Here is a 19,157-nt window from a genome sequence, read left to right as displayed (position 1 = left end):
CACCCTCCCCCCAATAAACCTGATAGAATAAATAATAAAAATAAACCCTCTTGCCAGAGTGAGGGAGACAGCTCATATGATAGTGCACAGGCCTTGCGTGGTTAAGGCCATGATCTCAATTCTGGGCACGACTTGACCCCTTAAACACTGCTAGCTGTAGTGGTTCCTCAGGTGGTCACTGACCACTGCTGACCAAGCATCAAACTGTCAGATCCTCATTCCTGGGCCAAAAAGTTTCATTGATGGCTGTCTCTGAGCACTGCTGGGGGTGACCTGATAAAAAAATAATAAAACCCTTTGACAAAATAACATGGTTTGGGCTATCAGATTTCCATTCCTGTGACTGTGACTGTCATCCCGTTGCTCATCGATTTGTTCGAGCGGGCACCAGTAACATCTCTCATTGAGAGACTTATTGTTACTGTTTTTGGCATATCCAATACGCATGGGTAGCTTGCCAGGCTCTGCCACGCAGGCTCGATACTCTCAGTAGCTTGCCGGGCTCTCCAAGAGAGGCAGAGGAATCGAACCCGGGTCGGCCGTGTGAAAGAAGAATGCCCAACCGCTGTGCTATAGCTCCAGCCCTTTCCTATAAACCCTAAATACGTTGGTGTGTATTTCCTAAGAACAAACACTTGCCATGTTATTTCTACCAACAATTAGCAAATACAGGAAAGTCATCATTGGCATGATGCAGTCTTGTCAGATATGTGGAGAAATGCAGGGGACAATTATACCCTGCTTTCCCAGTTTGTCCAACAGAATATTACTCTTTTTAAACCTAGGATCACCCTGGCATTTAGTTGCCAAGACCACGTGAGTTTATTTTGGTTTAAAACAACTCAACCTTCTGTCTTTCATGACTTTGACATTTTTTAAGAGCCCAAGTCAGTTTTATTGCATAATGCTGCTCTCAAGTATGTTTTTCGGGGCCAGAGCGATATGGTGGGTAGAGCATTTGCCTTGCACACAGTAAACCTGGGATCCTTGGGATCCCATATGGTCCCTGAGCACTACCAAGAGTAATTCCTGAGTGCAGACCCAGGAGTAATCCCTGCGCATCTCCAGGTGTGGCCTCCCCAAAAAATAAAATTTCAAGTATGTTTTTTCCAGTTGCCTTCTTATTTACATTTTCACTATATCACAGTCACTGTCATCCCATTGCACATTGATTTGCTTGAGCGGGCATCAGTAATGTCTCCATTGTGAGACTTGTTGTTACTGTTTTTGGCATATCAAATACACCACAGGTAGCTTGCCAGGCTCTGCTGTGAGGGCGGGATACTCTCGGTAGCTTGCTGGGCTCTAGAGAGGGACGGAGGAATCAAACCCGGGTCGGCTGCATTCAAGGCAAATTCCCTACCCATTGTGCTATCGCTGCTCCAAATTTATTGATTTATTTGGTTTTAGGGACTTTACCTGGAAGTGCTTGGGGCTTACTCCTGACTGTGCCCAGGGGTCACTCCTGGTGGAGTTTGGGGAACAATATGTGATGCCAGGGATTGAACCTGGATTTATCATGGACAAGGCAAGTGCATATGCACTGTACTATCTCTCCAGTCTCTGCCTTTTTGTTTTTTTTGGGTTTTTTGGTTTTGTTTTGTTTTTATTTTCTTTTTGGGTCACACCTGGCAATGCTCAGGGGTTACTGCTGGTTCATACACTCAGGAATTACTCCTGGCGGTGCTGGGGGGACCATATGGGATGCTGGCAATCTAACCCGGGTTGGACACTTGCAAGGCAAACACCCTACTATTGCTCCAACCCCAGTCCCTGCATTTTATGTTTCAAAGAAACTAGAAAACTACCCCTGTTCCTAATTTAGATGCTCTGTTCTTTGAGAGGTCATTTCCAACAAGTAACTCTTAAACACAGTAGGACCATTAGCAAATAGTTGTGCCTAAATCAATTCCCTTGTCTATCATTTGTTTAGAAAACTATTTTGAACTGTTTCTTACAAGGAAGGATAATGACTGATGGATTGTTACAAAATGCAAATGTAAGAAAAGGCTTTCTCTACACTGTTTTCTGCAAACTCACAAAGCCTTTGTGACAGATTTTGCTAATGAAGGCAGAGAGGTTTTGTTGTTGGGTTGTTTGCTTCCTTTTTCAGCCGGCAAGTGGTTTAGGAAGAGAAATGCAAACTTCTCCTGTCCTTGAGCATTGTTCTTCCCAAGACTTAAGCCTGCAATCCTTCCTGATGCCATTTTTCCACTTTGCAAATACAGTGAGAAAGTTGGGAACTTTGTGAGTTTTTCTGAAGATAAATTTAGTCCAGCTAGAAACTAGTCTTCTGTCCTGAGTTGTTCTCTTTCCTCTTTCTTTTATGAAACAACTGTGAAATTGCCTGGGTAGTTTTTCAGGTGCAAGGGGATATGTTTATTAACTGTCTCATTGCCAAAAAAATGTTTATATACATAAACATAAGAAGTTTATGCATACATTTGGTTTTGTTCATTGAGGTCGCCTATCAATTTATAGGGATAGCACAGTGCGTAGGCTGTTTGCCTTGAACACGGCTGATCAGGGTTCGATTCCTCTGTCCCTCTCTGAGAGCCCGGCAAGCTACTGAGAGAATCCCGCCTGCATGGCAGAGCCTGGCAAGCTATCTGTGGCGTATTTGATATGCCAAAAACAGTAACAACAAGTCTCACAATGGAGATGTTACTGGTGCCCGCTTGAGAAAATTGATGAATAACGGGACGACAGTGCTACAGTGTTATAGGTATTAGTCAGATAATTTACCACCACCTTAAGAGATTGGGTTCTTAAGCAGTGCTCAGATGATCCATGGCTCCCTATAGAAATGCTAGGCCAACTGGGTCTAGTTGTTCAATGCTAGGGGTCAAAAATATGGTGGCGCCCTGGCCCCAAGGTGTCAGGGACCACCAGGGCCACCCTGAGAATGTTCAGAGGTCCCCCAGCCATACGCTGTGGAATAAGCAGCACATCCAGACCCTGAGCATGCAAAGTATGTGCCCCAATCTCTGTGCTCTTTCCCAGCTCTAACCCACAGTTAAACAAACAAACAAAAAAACAAAGACAGGTGGAGCCAAGGATTTGGTAACATGATTTTATTTAAGATTTAGAGTCAGAAGGTGCATTGGCTTGAAACCTTGGATCTGCCATGGGACTTTGATTGAACCAGACATTTCCCTTTCCATCCGCATCAGTTCATAATTTATAAAATTCAAAAGTACTGGCACCTGAGCAGGTAAGCCATTTCCCTGGCAAGAAGCCCAGTGGGTTCGATCCCCAGAAAAACATTTTTTTTTCCCTCCCAGTGTGCCAGGAATGATCCCAGAGAGCAGAGCCGGAAACAAGCCCTGAGCACCACCGTGTGTGGCCCTAAAACAAGCAACACAAAATAAAGTAAAATTAGGTTGTAATGATGCCCCGTCCAGATCATGAGAATGTATGTGATAAAATCCTCCACCCGGTACTGAGGACCTTAAGCAAGTGGTATTCACCCTGCACCCCCAAATCTTTGGAGCTTTGCAAAAGCCGCCAGGAAGTGCTCTCCCATTAAAATGAATGCGTGATGCAAGAAAATGTCTTTAACTTTTAATGCCATTAACATATACGTAAGTTATCATGGTAGGAAGTTGCGCTTTAAGACCAATACTCCTCTGAAAAAAAAGCAATTCATTGCAGCATATCAAATGTACACTTAGGTGTTTTGCTCATCTTACTCTTTTATTGAAAAGTCATGTTGATCTCCCTTGTGGTCATACTTTAGCAAAACACAAACAATAAACAAGAGACATGCCATTGTAAAGCAGGGGGTGGTAGGTGACAATTGGAACAGGGGACTGGAGCAACCACAAGGAACGAAAAAGAATAGATATCAAAACCCACAGCTCTCTCTGCTACCTCTGTAGCACTATCATCCCATTGCTCATCGATTGGCTCGAGCGGGCACCAGTAACGTCTCCATTATGAGACTTGTTACTGTTTTTGACATATCGAATATGCCACAGGTAGCATGCCAGGCTCTGCTGTGCAAGCAGGATATTCTCGGTAGCTTGCTGGGCTCTCCGACAGGGAAGGAGGAATCTAACCCGGGTGGGCCGCATGCAAGGCAAATGCCCTACCAGCTGTGTTATCATTCCAGTCAGTGTTATCACTCTGCTACCTCAGCACCAACACATTTTATTTGTGCGGCAGAATAATGAAGGGGGGGTGGGGGGTAGGGGGGTGAAATGAACATTAGACTCACACACAACTGTCTGCATCCAAAGCAACTCATGTTTTCATGACCTTAGTAAATTACTCAATTGCTCTTATCCCCAATTTCCTTATTTAAAATGATGATTTGGAGAATTGGGGATAAGGATTAACTATATACCCAGTAACTCTGATGCAAGTTCATGTCCCTAATTTTCTTCTATCTTCTTTCTTTTTAAAAACTTTTTAAAATCAGTGGTTCAGGACAAGTGATTTGGAAAGTCAGAGGATGAGTGATGATCATCAGTATTTGAGAATCTTAAAATAGTTTCTTAATCTATTAAGAAGCAAGAAAACAAGAAGTTTCTCATCCAAGGGTTTCAATATTTATGAAAACCATTTTGGAAGGAAAAGTCCATAACAAAATAAAATGAAAAAAGTATGACATCACTAAATCTTGATATGCTTCTGCAACTCCATCCTCTTTACCTCTAATTACTTGATACTAATGAGTAGTTCAGTTTCAGGGGCCTGAGGGATAGTACAATGGTACTATACTTGCCTTGCACATGACTAATCCTAGTTTGATCCTTGGCACCCCATAAGGTCCCTTGAGCACCATCCTGAGTACAGAGCCAGAAGTAAGCCTTGAACATTATTGCCTCGTGTGGTCAAAAAACAAAACTAAACTAAAAAAAAAAAAACAAAAACAAACAGTTGTTCAATTTCAAATTTATTGTCTATCAGAACCAAATGTAATTATGGAAGTTTAGAGGAAACTTAGCAAGTGGGACACATATGTGTAGGTTTCAGGAAGGAAAATAGCTAAATAAATAAAACAAGAAAATGAAAGAAATGTATCAAGTCCAGAGTGTTTTGGCATCCCCGCTGCCTCCTGCATTGTGCATACACAATTTCCATCTGAATACTTATAAAGTAATATTTCCTATTGATTACCTAAACCTGACAGATCCTAAAGGCACAAAGCTATGCAGACATAAACAAAAGAAAAGAAAAAAGAAGAAGGAAAAGTCAATTTCCCAATGTGATGAGAATTCTTGAGTGAGAGTCAACATCGTACAGTGTAGCAAGCAGCCGATAACATTATGGGGAAATAGGAGAGAGGATTTATATAGCTGTTTGTCTTGTAGGAGTAAAGCACTTCTATTAAAAAATAGCACAGTTGAACAGATTCATACTTGCGGTAAATCAAAGATTCTCTGTCAAGTGGAGTTGCTTGTCCATCTACTTTCCTGAAATTGCCAATGGTATATTTTTAAGTGATTTCATTTCTGCTTTAATAAATAACCCTTAGTACTTCTTTGATAATTTTTTAATAAAGAGAAATTTTCCTATTCAACATTGAATTATATTAGTAAGGAGATACGGTGAGTAATTTAGAAGTAGCTTATATCCAATTAATTCTCAAATAAATAGTGTTATACAGAACTAATTTTATTGAAAAATTTACAGAGATCTTGGCCCCTAAAAATTCTAGTATTCTATTGGCTTCTTTTTTTCTCTCCTTCCTTCCTTCCTTCCTTTCCTTCCCTTCCCTTCCCTTCCCTTCCCCTTCCTTCCTTCCTTCCTTCCTTCCTTCCTTCCTTCCTTCCTTCCTTCCTTCCTTCCTTCCTTCCTTCCTTCCTTCCTTCCTTCCTTTCCTTCCTTTCCTTCCTTCTTTTGAGTGTCTTTGTTCTTGGACCACATCTGCTAATATTCAGGCCTTATACCTCTCTGCGCAGGTGCTCGGGAGACCATATGGGGTGCTGGGGATTGAATCTGCGTCAGCCAATTGAAAGCAGGTGCCTTACCTGCTATCTCTAGCCCCTATATTACATCTGTAGCAAGCACCTGTTAACAGTTTCACTGAGCATCTTGGAAGCCTAAAGCCACTTTTCTTTACAAAAGTTTTGCAGTTATAGTCTTGATTTATTAGAGGTTTGAGGTGTTCATTGAAAGATGGAGAAAACATTGCATTCTAAATAAATGCACTTGGGAAAATTGTGCTTCCAAACCACACATGCATGCAAAGGGAAAATACAGTCTTATCTACCACAGGACGAAGAATGATGAATGACAAAGTCAATAGTGTAACCTTTGGGTAGGGTGGCCTCTTGATACATTTGGGGAATGAATGAATACGGGTATGGCTGTACATGGCAATAAACAAATACTCTCTCAACAGAACAGGTTGTTGCCTGATTGGATGTCATTTTCCAGGTCTAATTCGTCTGCAAGAGCTCATCAAAGCTCCCTCCAGATATAACATTAAAATAAAAATCCGCCAGCTGCCCTCTGGGAATAAAGATGCCAAGTCTTTACTCAAGGAGATGAAGAAGGGCAAGGAGTTCTACGTGATATTTGACTGTTCACATGAAACGGCCGCTGAAATCCTTAAGCAGGTAAGAGGGGAAGCAGCAGAAGTGGGGATAGAGAGGGGGAATGTTCATTTCTCTCTCTTGAGAAAGCCTTCTGCTTTCACTAATATTGCAGGCTAATTCTGTAGGCTAATATTGCAGCTGTCCAGTAGAGACTGAGGAATGCAATTTTTAAATGTACATAGGAAGAATTCATTGTCACCAAAGTCACCCTTGTAAGCCATAGTTGCAGATTAGCAAGTGGTCCCATTTATGTGTTGGGATGGGTATAGAAGTTGGCAGCAGAGATTGAGAGGAGAGGGGTTTTCCTTCATGCTGATCAACCATCTCTCCTCTTCATGTCTCTTGAGGCTAAGTCAATATCATTTAGACAATATACTCAACTTGTCTTAAATGCATCACCCTGTGGCCAAGATGTCAAACAACATGCATGATTCTGAGCCTAGAGAAGGGTCTCAATGAAGGGACAGAAGAGATGTTTCTATGCTAATTTGTTACAGATAATGAACTACCATTCATTAATCTCCAGTGATTGTGTGGGAGGGAACGCAAGGCAAATGGTAAAATCACATGTAAATGAAAGATGTTGGTAAGGTTTAAAGATTTCTAAAAACATTTTATGAACTGACTATTTTGCTATATTATGAAAATTTAAAGAGTTTTGATTCCTATTTCCCTGAGAATCATTGTCATTACTGTCACTACGAAAGGTATAACAATGACAGTAATGATTTCTGGGTGCTCAGTTAATGACAATGCACTTATGTCTAAGGATAAAAGTTTAGTTTTTAAAAATGTAAAACATAAAATATAACTAAGTATAGTTATCTTTTGCACACACCACACACAGACACACACACACACACACTAGAGACTTTTGGCAATGTCTGTAGACATTCTTGGTTGGTATTTTAGGGACACTGGAAATTCATGATTAAAAACTGGGGAAGCTGCTAAAACACACTATAACATACATCAAAGACCTCTGGAACTTAAAATGCTGAAAGTGCTGAGGGTAAGAAACCCAAGCAGAGACAGAAAATGGAGGCATGGTTAAATGTTTAGAAGCATTAATTTAAAAATATTGGTAGGGAAAAATGATTAGGGAAATGCATATGGAGGAAGTTTGGATAAAAAGTTATCCCTGTGATCCCATTGAGTTCAAATTTGTTTAGTTGCACTGCAAATAGCTAACCAAGAATGTGGATTAAGTGTCTCCGTTATCTCCTGGATGATTACACTACATGAATTTGTTTAACACAACTAACACTGTACTATAGCATGAACATTTCAACTATGCATGATCATAAGTCATTGTCTCTATGTATATATGATATTGAAAGTCCAATTCTATCTTTCACCAGTTGACTTAGTCAATTTTATTCATAAGTATATTTGACATTGCAGCTGAGAACGACCAGGCACCTCATCAAGGTTAATTCCTTTGACCTTCCCATAGTCACACAGCCAGACACTGGGAGGTCCTTCATGACCTAGCTGAATCTTCCTATAGCAGCTGTGTTGCTTTGTCAGTTAGACAAAGAAATCTGCTACTATTTATCTGGACTATAGGTACATCTTTCACTATGATAACTCTTGCCTGGGAAAGAAAGCAAGGATGTTGCAGTGTTATTAGCCACTACAGAGCTTTCGAGGTAAATAAATATGATCAGCATCCCTTTGTCTGGAGTAAGGCTTCACTTGAGAATTTTAATACAGTTCATTAAAGTGTGTAATGAAGTGTGGACCTGAACTGTGCAAAACACCCGGATTTTACGTGTAGCCCTCAAAATGCAAAGAAGCATCCCTTCCCAGGAGCTTGTTAGAGCAGAAGTTGGAGACTTCTGATACCTTTAAGAGAATGATCTGCTGATGAGGCTTCTCTTGGTTAGACACCCGCTTAGCCCCTTCACTGGAGAAAGAGTGGAATTAGTTCATTTTGCACTAGCCACTACTGTAAATCTCCTTCCTCCCTTTTTTTTCTCATGCTTTCTCTTATGTTTCATTTTCCTAATCATCCCCACAGTTAAGATTGGTTCTGAGGCTTGTAGGAAGATACTAAGGAGAGAGGATCATCACTTTGTGTGCTAGGTGAATGATTTGCAAATATTGCAGAGAAAGTAGAGCCTTTTGGTAAGGGTATACCATAGGATCTCTACCATAGTGCATAGAAAAATTCAATCACAGCTGAAATAATGAGTTAGCTTTATGGGGATCTGTGTCGGTCTTCAGAAAGTTGTTATGGATTGAGATGGGATGTTGATAAATTGGTACTTTCTATTCTGGTCAAAATGAAATGCAGGTGCTCTAGATCACTTGCTAACACAGAGAGATGCTCCATGGGCATATGTTTCTAAGGATGTGGAGGGTCTGTAGAGCACTGTTCTGATTTCTGACACCACTGAACCAATCTCTTTCTATGTGAAAAAAGGAAAGGAAAGAAGATCTACCTCCTAGGTACCAGGGGTCCTACTTGACAGCAATAAAAGTCCAGACAACCTACTGTACCATCGATCTTAACCCCCAAGAGTCTCACTTTAGTGTTATGGAAACTGAAGCTCAGATGCACGTAGTGTTTCATATGAGGTCCCTCTGTGAATGGCCAGGATGTCACATGGTCGACACCTAATCGCAGAACCTGCATGGTCCCTTTATAATAGACCCCCATTCAGAATTAATGACTACTTCAGTATAAAATGAGCTTCCAGAAATGCCTGAGTAAGACAAATCCACATGCCAATGTCCTTTAAATGAAAATAGTATTCAGAATTTTTGCAAGTTTGGTGATAAATCAAGGCTGAGAAAAATGTCTATGCCAGGTCAACTTGGTTTTCATCTCATGCATTTTTCCCATTTCTTCCTGTGCCTTCATCATATATACTACTTTTTAATGATTTTTTAAGGAGTAGAAAAGAAATCAAATGCACCTTAAAGAAGATATTTGACATTTACCAAAAAGCAAGAATTGGAGTAAAGTCTTAGTTTTCTTGGATATGCTAATGACTTCAGCAAAATAATTATTTCTATTCACATTGAACAAGTACTATATGATGAGAACCTGAAAGTTATTTAACCAAAACTACTTAAAAATTCATATGTCAAGACTTGATTAGGTTGCAGAGGAGTGAGGCTTCCATATGAGCAAAGATGCTTCATGAATTCCTGTGGGCTAAGAGGACCACAGTGCTCGGCACCCATTAGAGCATTGGATGCACCATCTCGGCCTGACCACAGACCATCAACTGACAGTCCTCCTGCTGCATGGGGACAATCAGATCTTCTAAACCTGCCTTCAGTGTGGAAACAAAAGCGTCCTATGTCCTCCTAACTCCTGTTTGCCCCAAACTCTACTAGCTTCTAGTGGATTCTGTCTCCCCTTCCCTTCCTGCCTCCTCCAGCCTCCAGCGTGCACATGCATGCACACACACACACACACACACACACACACATGTCCTCTCACAGTCACTGTGTGTGTGGTTCTATTAGGACAAAGACTGATGGAGATGAATTTAGAGATAAGGCACAGCTTAGGTTGATTCACTCTCTGTCACTCCTAATATGTGCTTCTTACTCTGCTGAGTGATAAGTAGCCATTTCCTTGAACTGACACAAAAATAGCTTTTGATATAACATGTTGCCTCCCTATTTTGGGGGGAGGTTGTGGGATTTAGGGGTCACACCTGGCGATGCAATATACTCTTGTCTCTTCACTCATGAGTTACTTCTGGCAGTGCTTGGCAGGGGGATCGGATGGGATGTCAGGGATCAAATCCGGGTTGGCCATGTGCAAGGCAAACGCCCGACGTACTGCCACTCTGACCTCAATGTTGTCTGACCCCAATGTTGTCTCCCACTTTTGCAAATGAAAATTAATGTCCAGAGATAGCACGAATGTCATCTGATGTGAACTGAGCAAGTTTCTGGTAGAGAATTCTGTGTCACCTTACTCTGACTCTCTCTCCAACCATTCTGCACTATGTTATGTGATGCATAGTACGTGTTCAATACCACTTTGGTGAAAGGCTAAAAGAAATGGATAAATAAATGTTTCAAGAATTATGTTAAGTTCTTAACAAGGCATCTCTAAAATCAGCTTCTTCCCACTCCACTCAGCATGTTGTACTCTCTACTCTTTCAAGCTCGTTTGGGTAAGCTTTCCCTCTGTGTCTCAGCTTCTCCACAAGGAAAGTTTCCTTCAATCCATGAACTCCTATATTATCGAAAACTGTAATACTTTTGAGCTGATGACTCCTCTTTCTGAAAATAAATTTGCCTCTTTGGAGACCTGTCTAAGAGCTTCCAAGTCCTATTGAGAAAGAAGGCCACTATCTCAAACACATTACCCGGATCCTCATGGATCACTGTGATGAGAGAACTGGTTCTCCTGAATGGAGAAGCTACATACATATATACATACATACATACATACATAGCAGGGAAGCTACATAGGGACTGGACCAATGCTCTGAGCTGGAGAGGGCCAGTGAACTGAAGTAGCATGGAATCAATTCAGACTCAGAAAAGTCTTTTCTCTTGCTTACATAAGAAATAACATCAGAAGAGAGATATAATTTTATTTCCCACAATTCTTGTGCAATGAGTATTAAGCTATAATTGAGCTATTAGTCTTCATAAAACATTTTAGCACTAAACATTTTGCAGAATTATGTCACTTTCTCTTCTGTCAACATTTGTGTGCTCCTGTTTCACTTTTTCTTTTCTTCTAAGATTAACATAAAATAAGACTTGTAGGATAAATGTATTTTTTTAAATGTTTGGCTTCCCTCTGATATAGTAAGTGCAATGCTGATTAATCAAATTATCGTGTTCGTTCTTCTTTTCTCATAAAACTTGTGCCTATTGTCTGTGATTCGCTCCAATAGAGAGGACCTATTGAAAGGTTTCATTCAATGTTTCCAAAAGACTGAAATACTGTTAGTCTTTCATAATGAGAAACTACAACTCAGGCATTAAGGCTGTGATATGCTAAGCAATAGCAAACATTTTCTTGGAACCTGCATTCACTAAATCAGTTTCTTAGTTTTTACCCATCTCACTGACCCATCACCAGAATAAGCCAAGGATCTTACAAAGAATAAGCTTTAGAATCTCGTACTCTTTACTGGATATTTAACGGTATATTAGACACAGTGGGTTGGAGTGATAGCACAGTGAGTAGGGCATTTGCCTTGCATGTGGCCTACCCAGGTTCAATCCCTCAGTCTCTCTCTCAGAGAGCCTGGCAAACTACCAAGAGAATCCCGCCCACATGGCAGAGCCTGGCAAGCTACCCGTGGCATATTCGATATGCCAAAAACATTAACAAGTCTCACAATGGAGATGTTACTGGTGCCCGCTCAAGCAAATCAATGATCAAAGAGATGACAGTGATACAGTGATTTGACACAGTGCTAAGCACTATTACTTTGAAGAGAACTTTCCAAAGTTGATTCTTGTCTTGTTAACTTCCCTGAGTTTTAATAGGTGAAAAAGATCAAAAATTCTTTTTTGTATGGCTAGACCTAAAGAACTCATCTATTGCCTTGTACTTAAGAAAACATTAAAATAAATGGGGTAATAATTTAGCAGTTCATTCTTTTTAAAGTTCTTGGTCCTTTGATAGTCTTTAAAATAGTTAATTGATGTTAAATTTATTACTGTGGATAAATCCCAACTATGTAATAATGATGAATCTCAATTTTTACTGTGTATATTAATTTGTTGTCTATTATATAGTTATTTTGGCAGTACATTCTTATCCTAATTATGTTTCTCAAGCCTGGTATTAAAATCTGCTTACATTTCCTTAGTTATAAGGAGCAGTTTTTAGATATGATTATCTTACTAAATATACACAAGAATTAATTGAAAATTTAAAAAATAGCGCTTCCCTATTCCTAGTGTATGCAATGCACGTTTGAAGATTTCAAAAGCCTCCAAATAGCGTATATTGAAAAGGTCTTTGATTTGCTTCCATCTGAATTAGAAGGCAGTAAAAATCACATATATGCTTCGTTGAGTTTTCTAGAGCTTAATTCCAGCAACATCAAAATGTGTTTTAATAGGTAACACTATTGTACTTGAAACGAAAGTGTGCATGGGACAGGGTGGTATTTGGAAGGGTTTGTGCATGGAACTTGTTAATACCATTTCAGGATCAGTGAGCCTCATCTTTATTGAGATTATGGGAGAATGTGCTTACCCCTTTCTTTTTAGCAGGAAAAAAATCTGTCAAATTCTTGAAAAACATCTGCTACAGCAGATTAAAAATCACTTCTTAGTGCCAGAGGGATAGCACAGCGAGTAGCACATTTACTTTTTCATGCAGCTGACCTTGTTTGAGCACTGTTCAGGCGATCCTTGGTCCCCCGAAGTCCACCTGAGTTGCAGAGTCAGAGTAAGCCCTGAGTACTGCCTGATGTGTCCCTGCCCAAACAAAGAAAAGAGTCACTTGTCTTAGGAAACTAGCTCAGAGGGCTGGATCACATGTTTGATTCCTGATACCACAAGTCATCTCTAAGTCAAACCCTGAAACTCCAGAGCACTATTGGGTTTGGTTCTAGTGTTTAGTTCTAGTAGACCCCCGAGCACTGCACTAATGAATCCAAACATCTGATCTCAGACCACACATCACCAATTTTAATATCACCTAAAGTGATGTCTCTTCTTCAACTCTTCATAAATACCGAAAGGATCCGTCCTCTCTCTTTTCCATGTCTATGAGTCAAACCCTCTCTATCACGGTCACTGTCATTGTCATCCCATTGCTCATGGATTTGCTTGAGGGGCACCAGTAACATCTTCACATGAGACTTGTTGTCACTGGTTTTGGCATATTGAATATGTCACGGGTAGCTTGCCAGGTTCTGCCGTGCAGGAGAGATACTCTCAGCAGCTTGCCAGGCTCTCCAAGAGGGGCGGAGGAATCGAATCCGGGTCGGCTGCATGCAAGGCATATGCCCTACCCACTCTGCTATCACTCCAGTCCTGGGAATCCTGTCCAGTATATACTATTTAAATATCAGCAGTAAGTAAGCCAAGACATCTGGATATGTTCTATATGCTAAGGATTGTGCCAAAGTAAAGGGGAAATAAAATACCACTTGAAACTCTAATACGTTAGATGAGGTCATTTGGTAAAGGACTTAATGATTTGCTACACTTGGAAAATTGGGATGGCAAAATACATGCTGTGCCTTGTGTTCAGAAAAGCTAATGTGACAATGCCTGAGAGACATTTATATGCGTGATGCAGTCCTTATGTAAGAGACGATTGTCGTCATTATTGATAGGGCTGCCGTGTTTAGGCAAAGCTCCAAGGGTGATACAGTGTTTCAAGACCCTAATCCTGTCACTGCATCCCCACCTACACTGTCCCCCAAGGGTGATTTCCAAACCTGGCTTAACAAGGCTCTGTGTCATACGAAGATCACGTCCTCATTAAATTTCCCTACTGGACTTAGCACACAGCATCTTTCTTCTCATTCTTCCACCTGACCAGATTTTCTTACAATCTGTCTCTGCTTGACTAGACTTACTATCCAAGGAAAAAAAAAAACTAGAAATGCAGCTGACTCTCTCTCTTGATTTTCCTAATTATTTGTTTTCAAATACTAGAAATCCTATCTTTTAAATATGCCTCAGAGTCAACCTTATTTTCTCACACTCTCATTAATCTTCCTCCCAAATCAGGGCAATTCATCTAGGCTTGTTGGCGCCTGAAAAAAACTCTATGTTTAAAATGAAGTATCTGACCTTATCCTTCTTGTTTGTAATTCCCTAAAACCTTCCCCTGACCCACGGTGACTTCAGTTTAGGGAATATACTGTCTGGTATCCCAAGCGAAGTCCTCCACCCTTGGTGCACACTGTCATTATAGTGACTTTGGAGACAACAAAGATACCTATTATTATGTTTGGTACACAATTTGAACCAAGTAAATATACTACAATTGACTTATTTGTTTACAACTTTTCCTTTTAGAAGAAAGGGTGGCTCCACTAAGGAGATTAGAGCTTTTCCCAAATATCATTAAAGAGATTTAAAAACCAGGATCTAGTTAGTTATAATATCTAAGAATCTCCACAACATAAAATTAAGGTCAGTCTGAATTCTTAGAGGAGCAAATGGATTGAATGAAGCCCCTTACATCACCACCGGCACCATCGTCTAAGATGTGGACTATCATCCAAGATGAATTCACATCTCCAGTAAGAAGGTTTCTCTGAAACTAGATAGAATTCATGGCATTAGATGGGATTTACTAAACTCTCTTGACTTGATAGATTAATCCCCTCAAATAAAGCTCCAAAGACTATGGAACTATCTCTTACAGAACATTCTTAAAACCACAATATTTTTGTCTAGCTTTTTTAGGTAACAATAGTTTATAAAAATATAAATGTCTATAAAATGTAGGGGAGAAATGTTACCACACTACACCCACCAACAAAGAACTAATATCCCTCCACCGCTGTCCAAAGGACCCGTCCTCTCCAATGTTCTGCTTTTAAAAAAATTATAAGCATCATGATTTATAATATCAATGATTGGGTTATGCATGCAGTGATCCAAAACCCTCCACCATTTACTCAGAGTTCCCTCCCACCCACCCATTGCTCTCCATGCTTTATTTGGGCCCTCAAAGTACAGAAGGATTTTCTGTGAATTATTGATCTTCTGCCACATATGCTTTGTATTCTCAATTCATAATGTAGCAGATAGAACTTGGCATTTAGATCAAACCTGTGTTAAATACTATCATTGTGGGCTACTGAGGAAATTAACTCCTTTCAGTGTATATAAGGGACCAATTACAAGAGTGGACATGTAGCACTAGACAAATGAGGAGTTTGGAAATTCTAGTATCTAGGATCATTATTATGATATCATAGAAATATGAGTTTGGTTAATATGTCAATGGTTCTTGGGTCTGACTGAAGTGTATAATATCTGAGATATTTTAACATAGTTCAGTATCTAGAACATATCCCTGACCAAGCAAACCATAATATTTAGGTATGAGATATAGATTTTGACTTTTGTGAAGGACCCTTTTTATTGTAATGCACTGAAAAACAAACGTGCAATTTTTTTCTAACCTGATAGTTATCAGATAAATTGACAAAATCACATCTCCCCTTCCCCCAGTTAAAATGCTGAGAAATATAGCTAGACTTATGAGTCTCACCTTTTCCTGGGACATCTGGAATAGACTATCCCAGAATATCAGCAAGACTGCCTGTTTCAGGCCGCCTCTATCTCTCTCCCTCAAAACACTCTCTTCAGGCAAGTTTAAAGCACAATTTTTATTATTGTCATTAAGAAAGAATTTATCACAAATTAGTGAACCCAACATGTTTTCCCTCAACTTTCATGTTTATAGATTTGCCCCATTCCTGTGTTGCTAAAACTTTTTTTCATTCTATCCTTTCATCTTTCCACTGAGTTTTCATGGATGTCGTGGAGTTCATGTTCTTAGAGTTCATGTAATCCTCCAAAAGATCTACTCTCGGGGATGGAATGATAGTGCAGTGGATAGGGCATTCGCCTTACATGGAGACAACCCAAATTCAATCCCCAGCATCCCATATGGTCCCCCAAGCACCTTCAGGAGTAATTCCTGAGTGCAAGAGCGAAAAGTAACCCCTAAACATCACCAGGTGTGACCCCAAAATAAATAAACAAAAGTTCTACTTGTTCCTCTTTTCCAGGTCATTCAGCGAAGGTAAAACCTTTTTTTTTTTTTCTTTCTGGTTTGGGTCACAGCTGGTGACGCTCAGGGGTTATTCCTGGCTCTACACTCAGTATTGACTCCTGGTGGTGCTCAGAGGACATATTGGATACTGGGTTGGCCACATGCAAAGCAGATGCCCCAGCTGCCGTGCTATCTTTCAGGGCCAAGGGGATTACAACTTTCACTCTAGCTCTGTGGTCAGCGTTCTGTACACCTTCAGCATCATAATCTCCTCTTATGCATCGAGGGATGAAGCTAAACTAAACCCCTCAGGGTGTTGCTCCATTGGTTGATGTCATTACTATCAGTTTCCCTCTTACTCCTTGCGCGTTCCCCCGAAATCTCTCCGGCCCGCAGAGAGACAACAGTGGAAAGTGCTCCTAACTGGGTAGGTTCTAAGAGCGGTCCCGATCTGAAAATAAAACTGGTGAGGTTAGTAAAAAGGGGCTCAAGACAACACGTGCTGATCAAGAGCGTCTTTATTACTAGCCATGCTGGTTTTATACCTTTCTTAGCAGGGGGTTGGTACATGAGTTGTCAATCATCAGGGAAGTGTCTTCTCAAACCAAATAAAGAAAAGTTCGGGGCGTACTTTGGTGGGCTTACAATATTCTCTAAGAGTCGGTTGAGAAATAGTGGGGAGGGGAAGACAAGGGTTTATCTGGCAGGAGCATCTGTCAGGAGGAATGTACAAGGCTTTTAGTGTAAAGGAAGGTATTCTACTTTACGGGCTTTTTGGGGTCTTGTGGTTAACTGCCCTGGGCTACTTTTACTTCTTGAGTTTAGCTATTTCCTTTGTCACAAGGGCACCTGTGCCTCAGGTTATGCAAACGCTGGTAATGGAATTTTCCAGTTTGCCCAGGGTAAAGGTTTCGGGGCCCTCTTTTGTTCAGGGTCCTGAACAGTCCCCAACAACTCCTGACCCTACCTCTGAAGAGAGAAACTTTTAAGGGAGATAAACGTAAAATGCAAATAGTGCGTCCAGGTCATTCACCCAGGCTTTGTAAAGTATCCTTTGCTTTGCTCTGATTTCACTGGAGGGTAGGAGGAAGGTGGCCTATGATTATGCACTATAGCACTGTCACCCTGTTGTTCATCAATTTGCTCGAGCAGGCACCAGTAACGTTTCCATCATGAGACTTGTTGTTACTGTTTTTGGCATATCGAATATGCCACGGGGAGCTTGCTAGGCTCTGCCATGTGTGTGTGGAGTGGGGGGGCAACATTCTTGATAGTTTGCCAGGCTCTCTGAGAGGGGCGGAGGAATCAAACCTGGGTCGGCTGCGTGCAAGGCAAATGCCCTACCCGCTGTGCCATCGCTCCAGATAGGGTAAATTAACATTCTACATACTTGGTGCCAGAGAGTCAGTACAGCAGAACTGACCCCAGTTCGATCCCCAGCACCACCTGCCACCCTGAGTATTGTTGAGTATGGCCCTTGAGACACTCTAGAGCATCTCTGAGGTGGCCTGGGGGGTACCTGGCACCTCAAGGCCCTAAGGAGCACCACTCTCTCAGGCCCTTACAATGAACTGCCAGTACATTTGGCCAAGAGTCACAGAAGACACCTCTGGACCTACTAAGCACACTTGAAAGGTTCAAATGGGAAAAAAAACCCTAAAAACCCTACACTGTCTTTCTCAGTAGCTTGTATCTATGTACATTCATGAAATTGGTATGTGTATCCCCCTCAAGTGTGGAGTGGGGGCGGCATAACAGTTACATTTAGAAATCTGATAGTATCAGATAAATTGAGTTTTGATTTATGAAAGAATAAAATTGGGTTTTGACTTATCAATTTAATATTAACTTGGCAAAATTACGCAGTTTTATTCATGATCATGATCATCATGGAAAAATGAGTAGGTACATTGGTATTCTGATCAGGAGGTCAAAACTATAAGAAGTATAAGGTATTCACTTATTATTATTTTTTTAATTTTCCTTTTTTGGGGGACATACCTGGCAGTTCTCAGGGCTTGCTCCTGGCTCTGCATTTAGGAGTCACTCCTGGAGGTGTTAGAGTCACTATATGGGGCACTGGGAATTAATCCCAGGTCTGCCACGTGCAAGTCAACACCCTATAAGGGGGTGCATTTTTAAAGTATCCAGGAAACTCTGCAATATCTTACCTTTTCCTGCTTCTAGGGAATCTTCATTCCTGGATTTGTACCCCCATATTATCTATCCCATAGATAAATAAGTAATTTCCTCTAGGGTAAGGTTTTCTGGGACACAGTGCTCTTTTCTACACATTGCATCACTTCTTTTCCTAAGGTATAATATAATTACCCATGTGCTGTGAATATATATTTTAAAGCAATATAGACATATATCAAAGCTTACCTGTGTACTGATTTATCCACTAAAGACTAACATTAAAAATTAAGCGACCAAAAACAAAAATTAAGCAACCTGGACATCACAAGAGGTAACCCCTGAGTTCAGAGCTAGGAGTGTGCCCTGAGCACAGTTGAGTACAGCCCTCAAAATAAAAAAGGAGGGGCTGGAGCGATAGCGCAGCGGGTAGGGTGTTTGCTTTGCACGTGGCCAACCCGGGTTCGAATCCCAGCATCCCATATGGTCCCCTGAACACCTCCAGGGGAGATTCCTGAGCGCATGAGCCAGGAGTTACCCCTGTGCATCGCCAGGTGTGACCCAAAAAGCAAATAAATAAATAAATAAATAAATAATAAAAAAATAAAAAGGAAATAAAATAAGTCAATAAGAAATTAGGTGACCATCTTGTGAACTACTTCATGAAAATAAAATATATAAAAATTTAAGGAAAATCATTAAGTGACCAAAGGAGATTGCTGTTGAGAAAATGTGTTGATTTAGACTAAAGTATCACAACAGATGAGACAGTGCTATAT

General features: G+C 40.6%; 1 protein-coding gene across 5 annotated transcripts in view; it reads left to right on the top strand.

Moving 5' to 3' along the window:
- GRIK1 (glutamate ionotropic receptor kainate type subunit 1) overlaps positions 1 to 19,157 on the top strand; it is a 464,627-nt gene that overhangs the window by 314,326 nt on the left and 131,144 nt on the right. For all 5 annotated transcript variants that reach the window (XM_055127266.1, XM_055127262.1, XM_055127263.1 and 2 more), the window contains exon 5: positions 6,388 to 6,569. In XM_055127266.1, the coding sequence (XP_054983241.1) occupies positions 6,388 to 6,569 (182 nt within the window). The remainder of the gene's footprint in view (positions 1 to 6,387; positions 6,570 to 19,157) is intronic.

The sequence above is a fragment of the Sorex araneus genome, chromosome 2, assembly GCF_027595985.1.
Source record: "Sorex araneus isolate mSorAra2 chromosome 2, mSorAra2.pri, whole genome shotgun sequence".
NCBI lineage: Eukaryota > Metazoa > Chordata > Mammalia > Eulipotyphla > Soricidae > Sorex > Sorex araneus.
The sequence above is the reverse complement of the archived record's forward strand: the minus strand, read 5'-3'. Positions and strand labels throughout refer to the sequence as shown.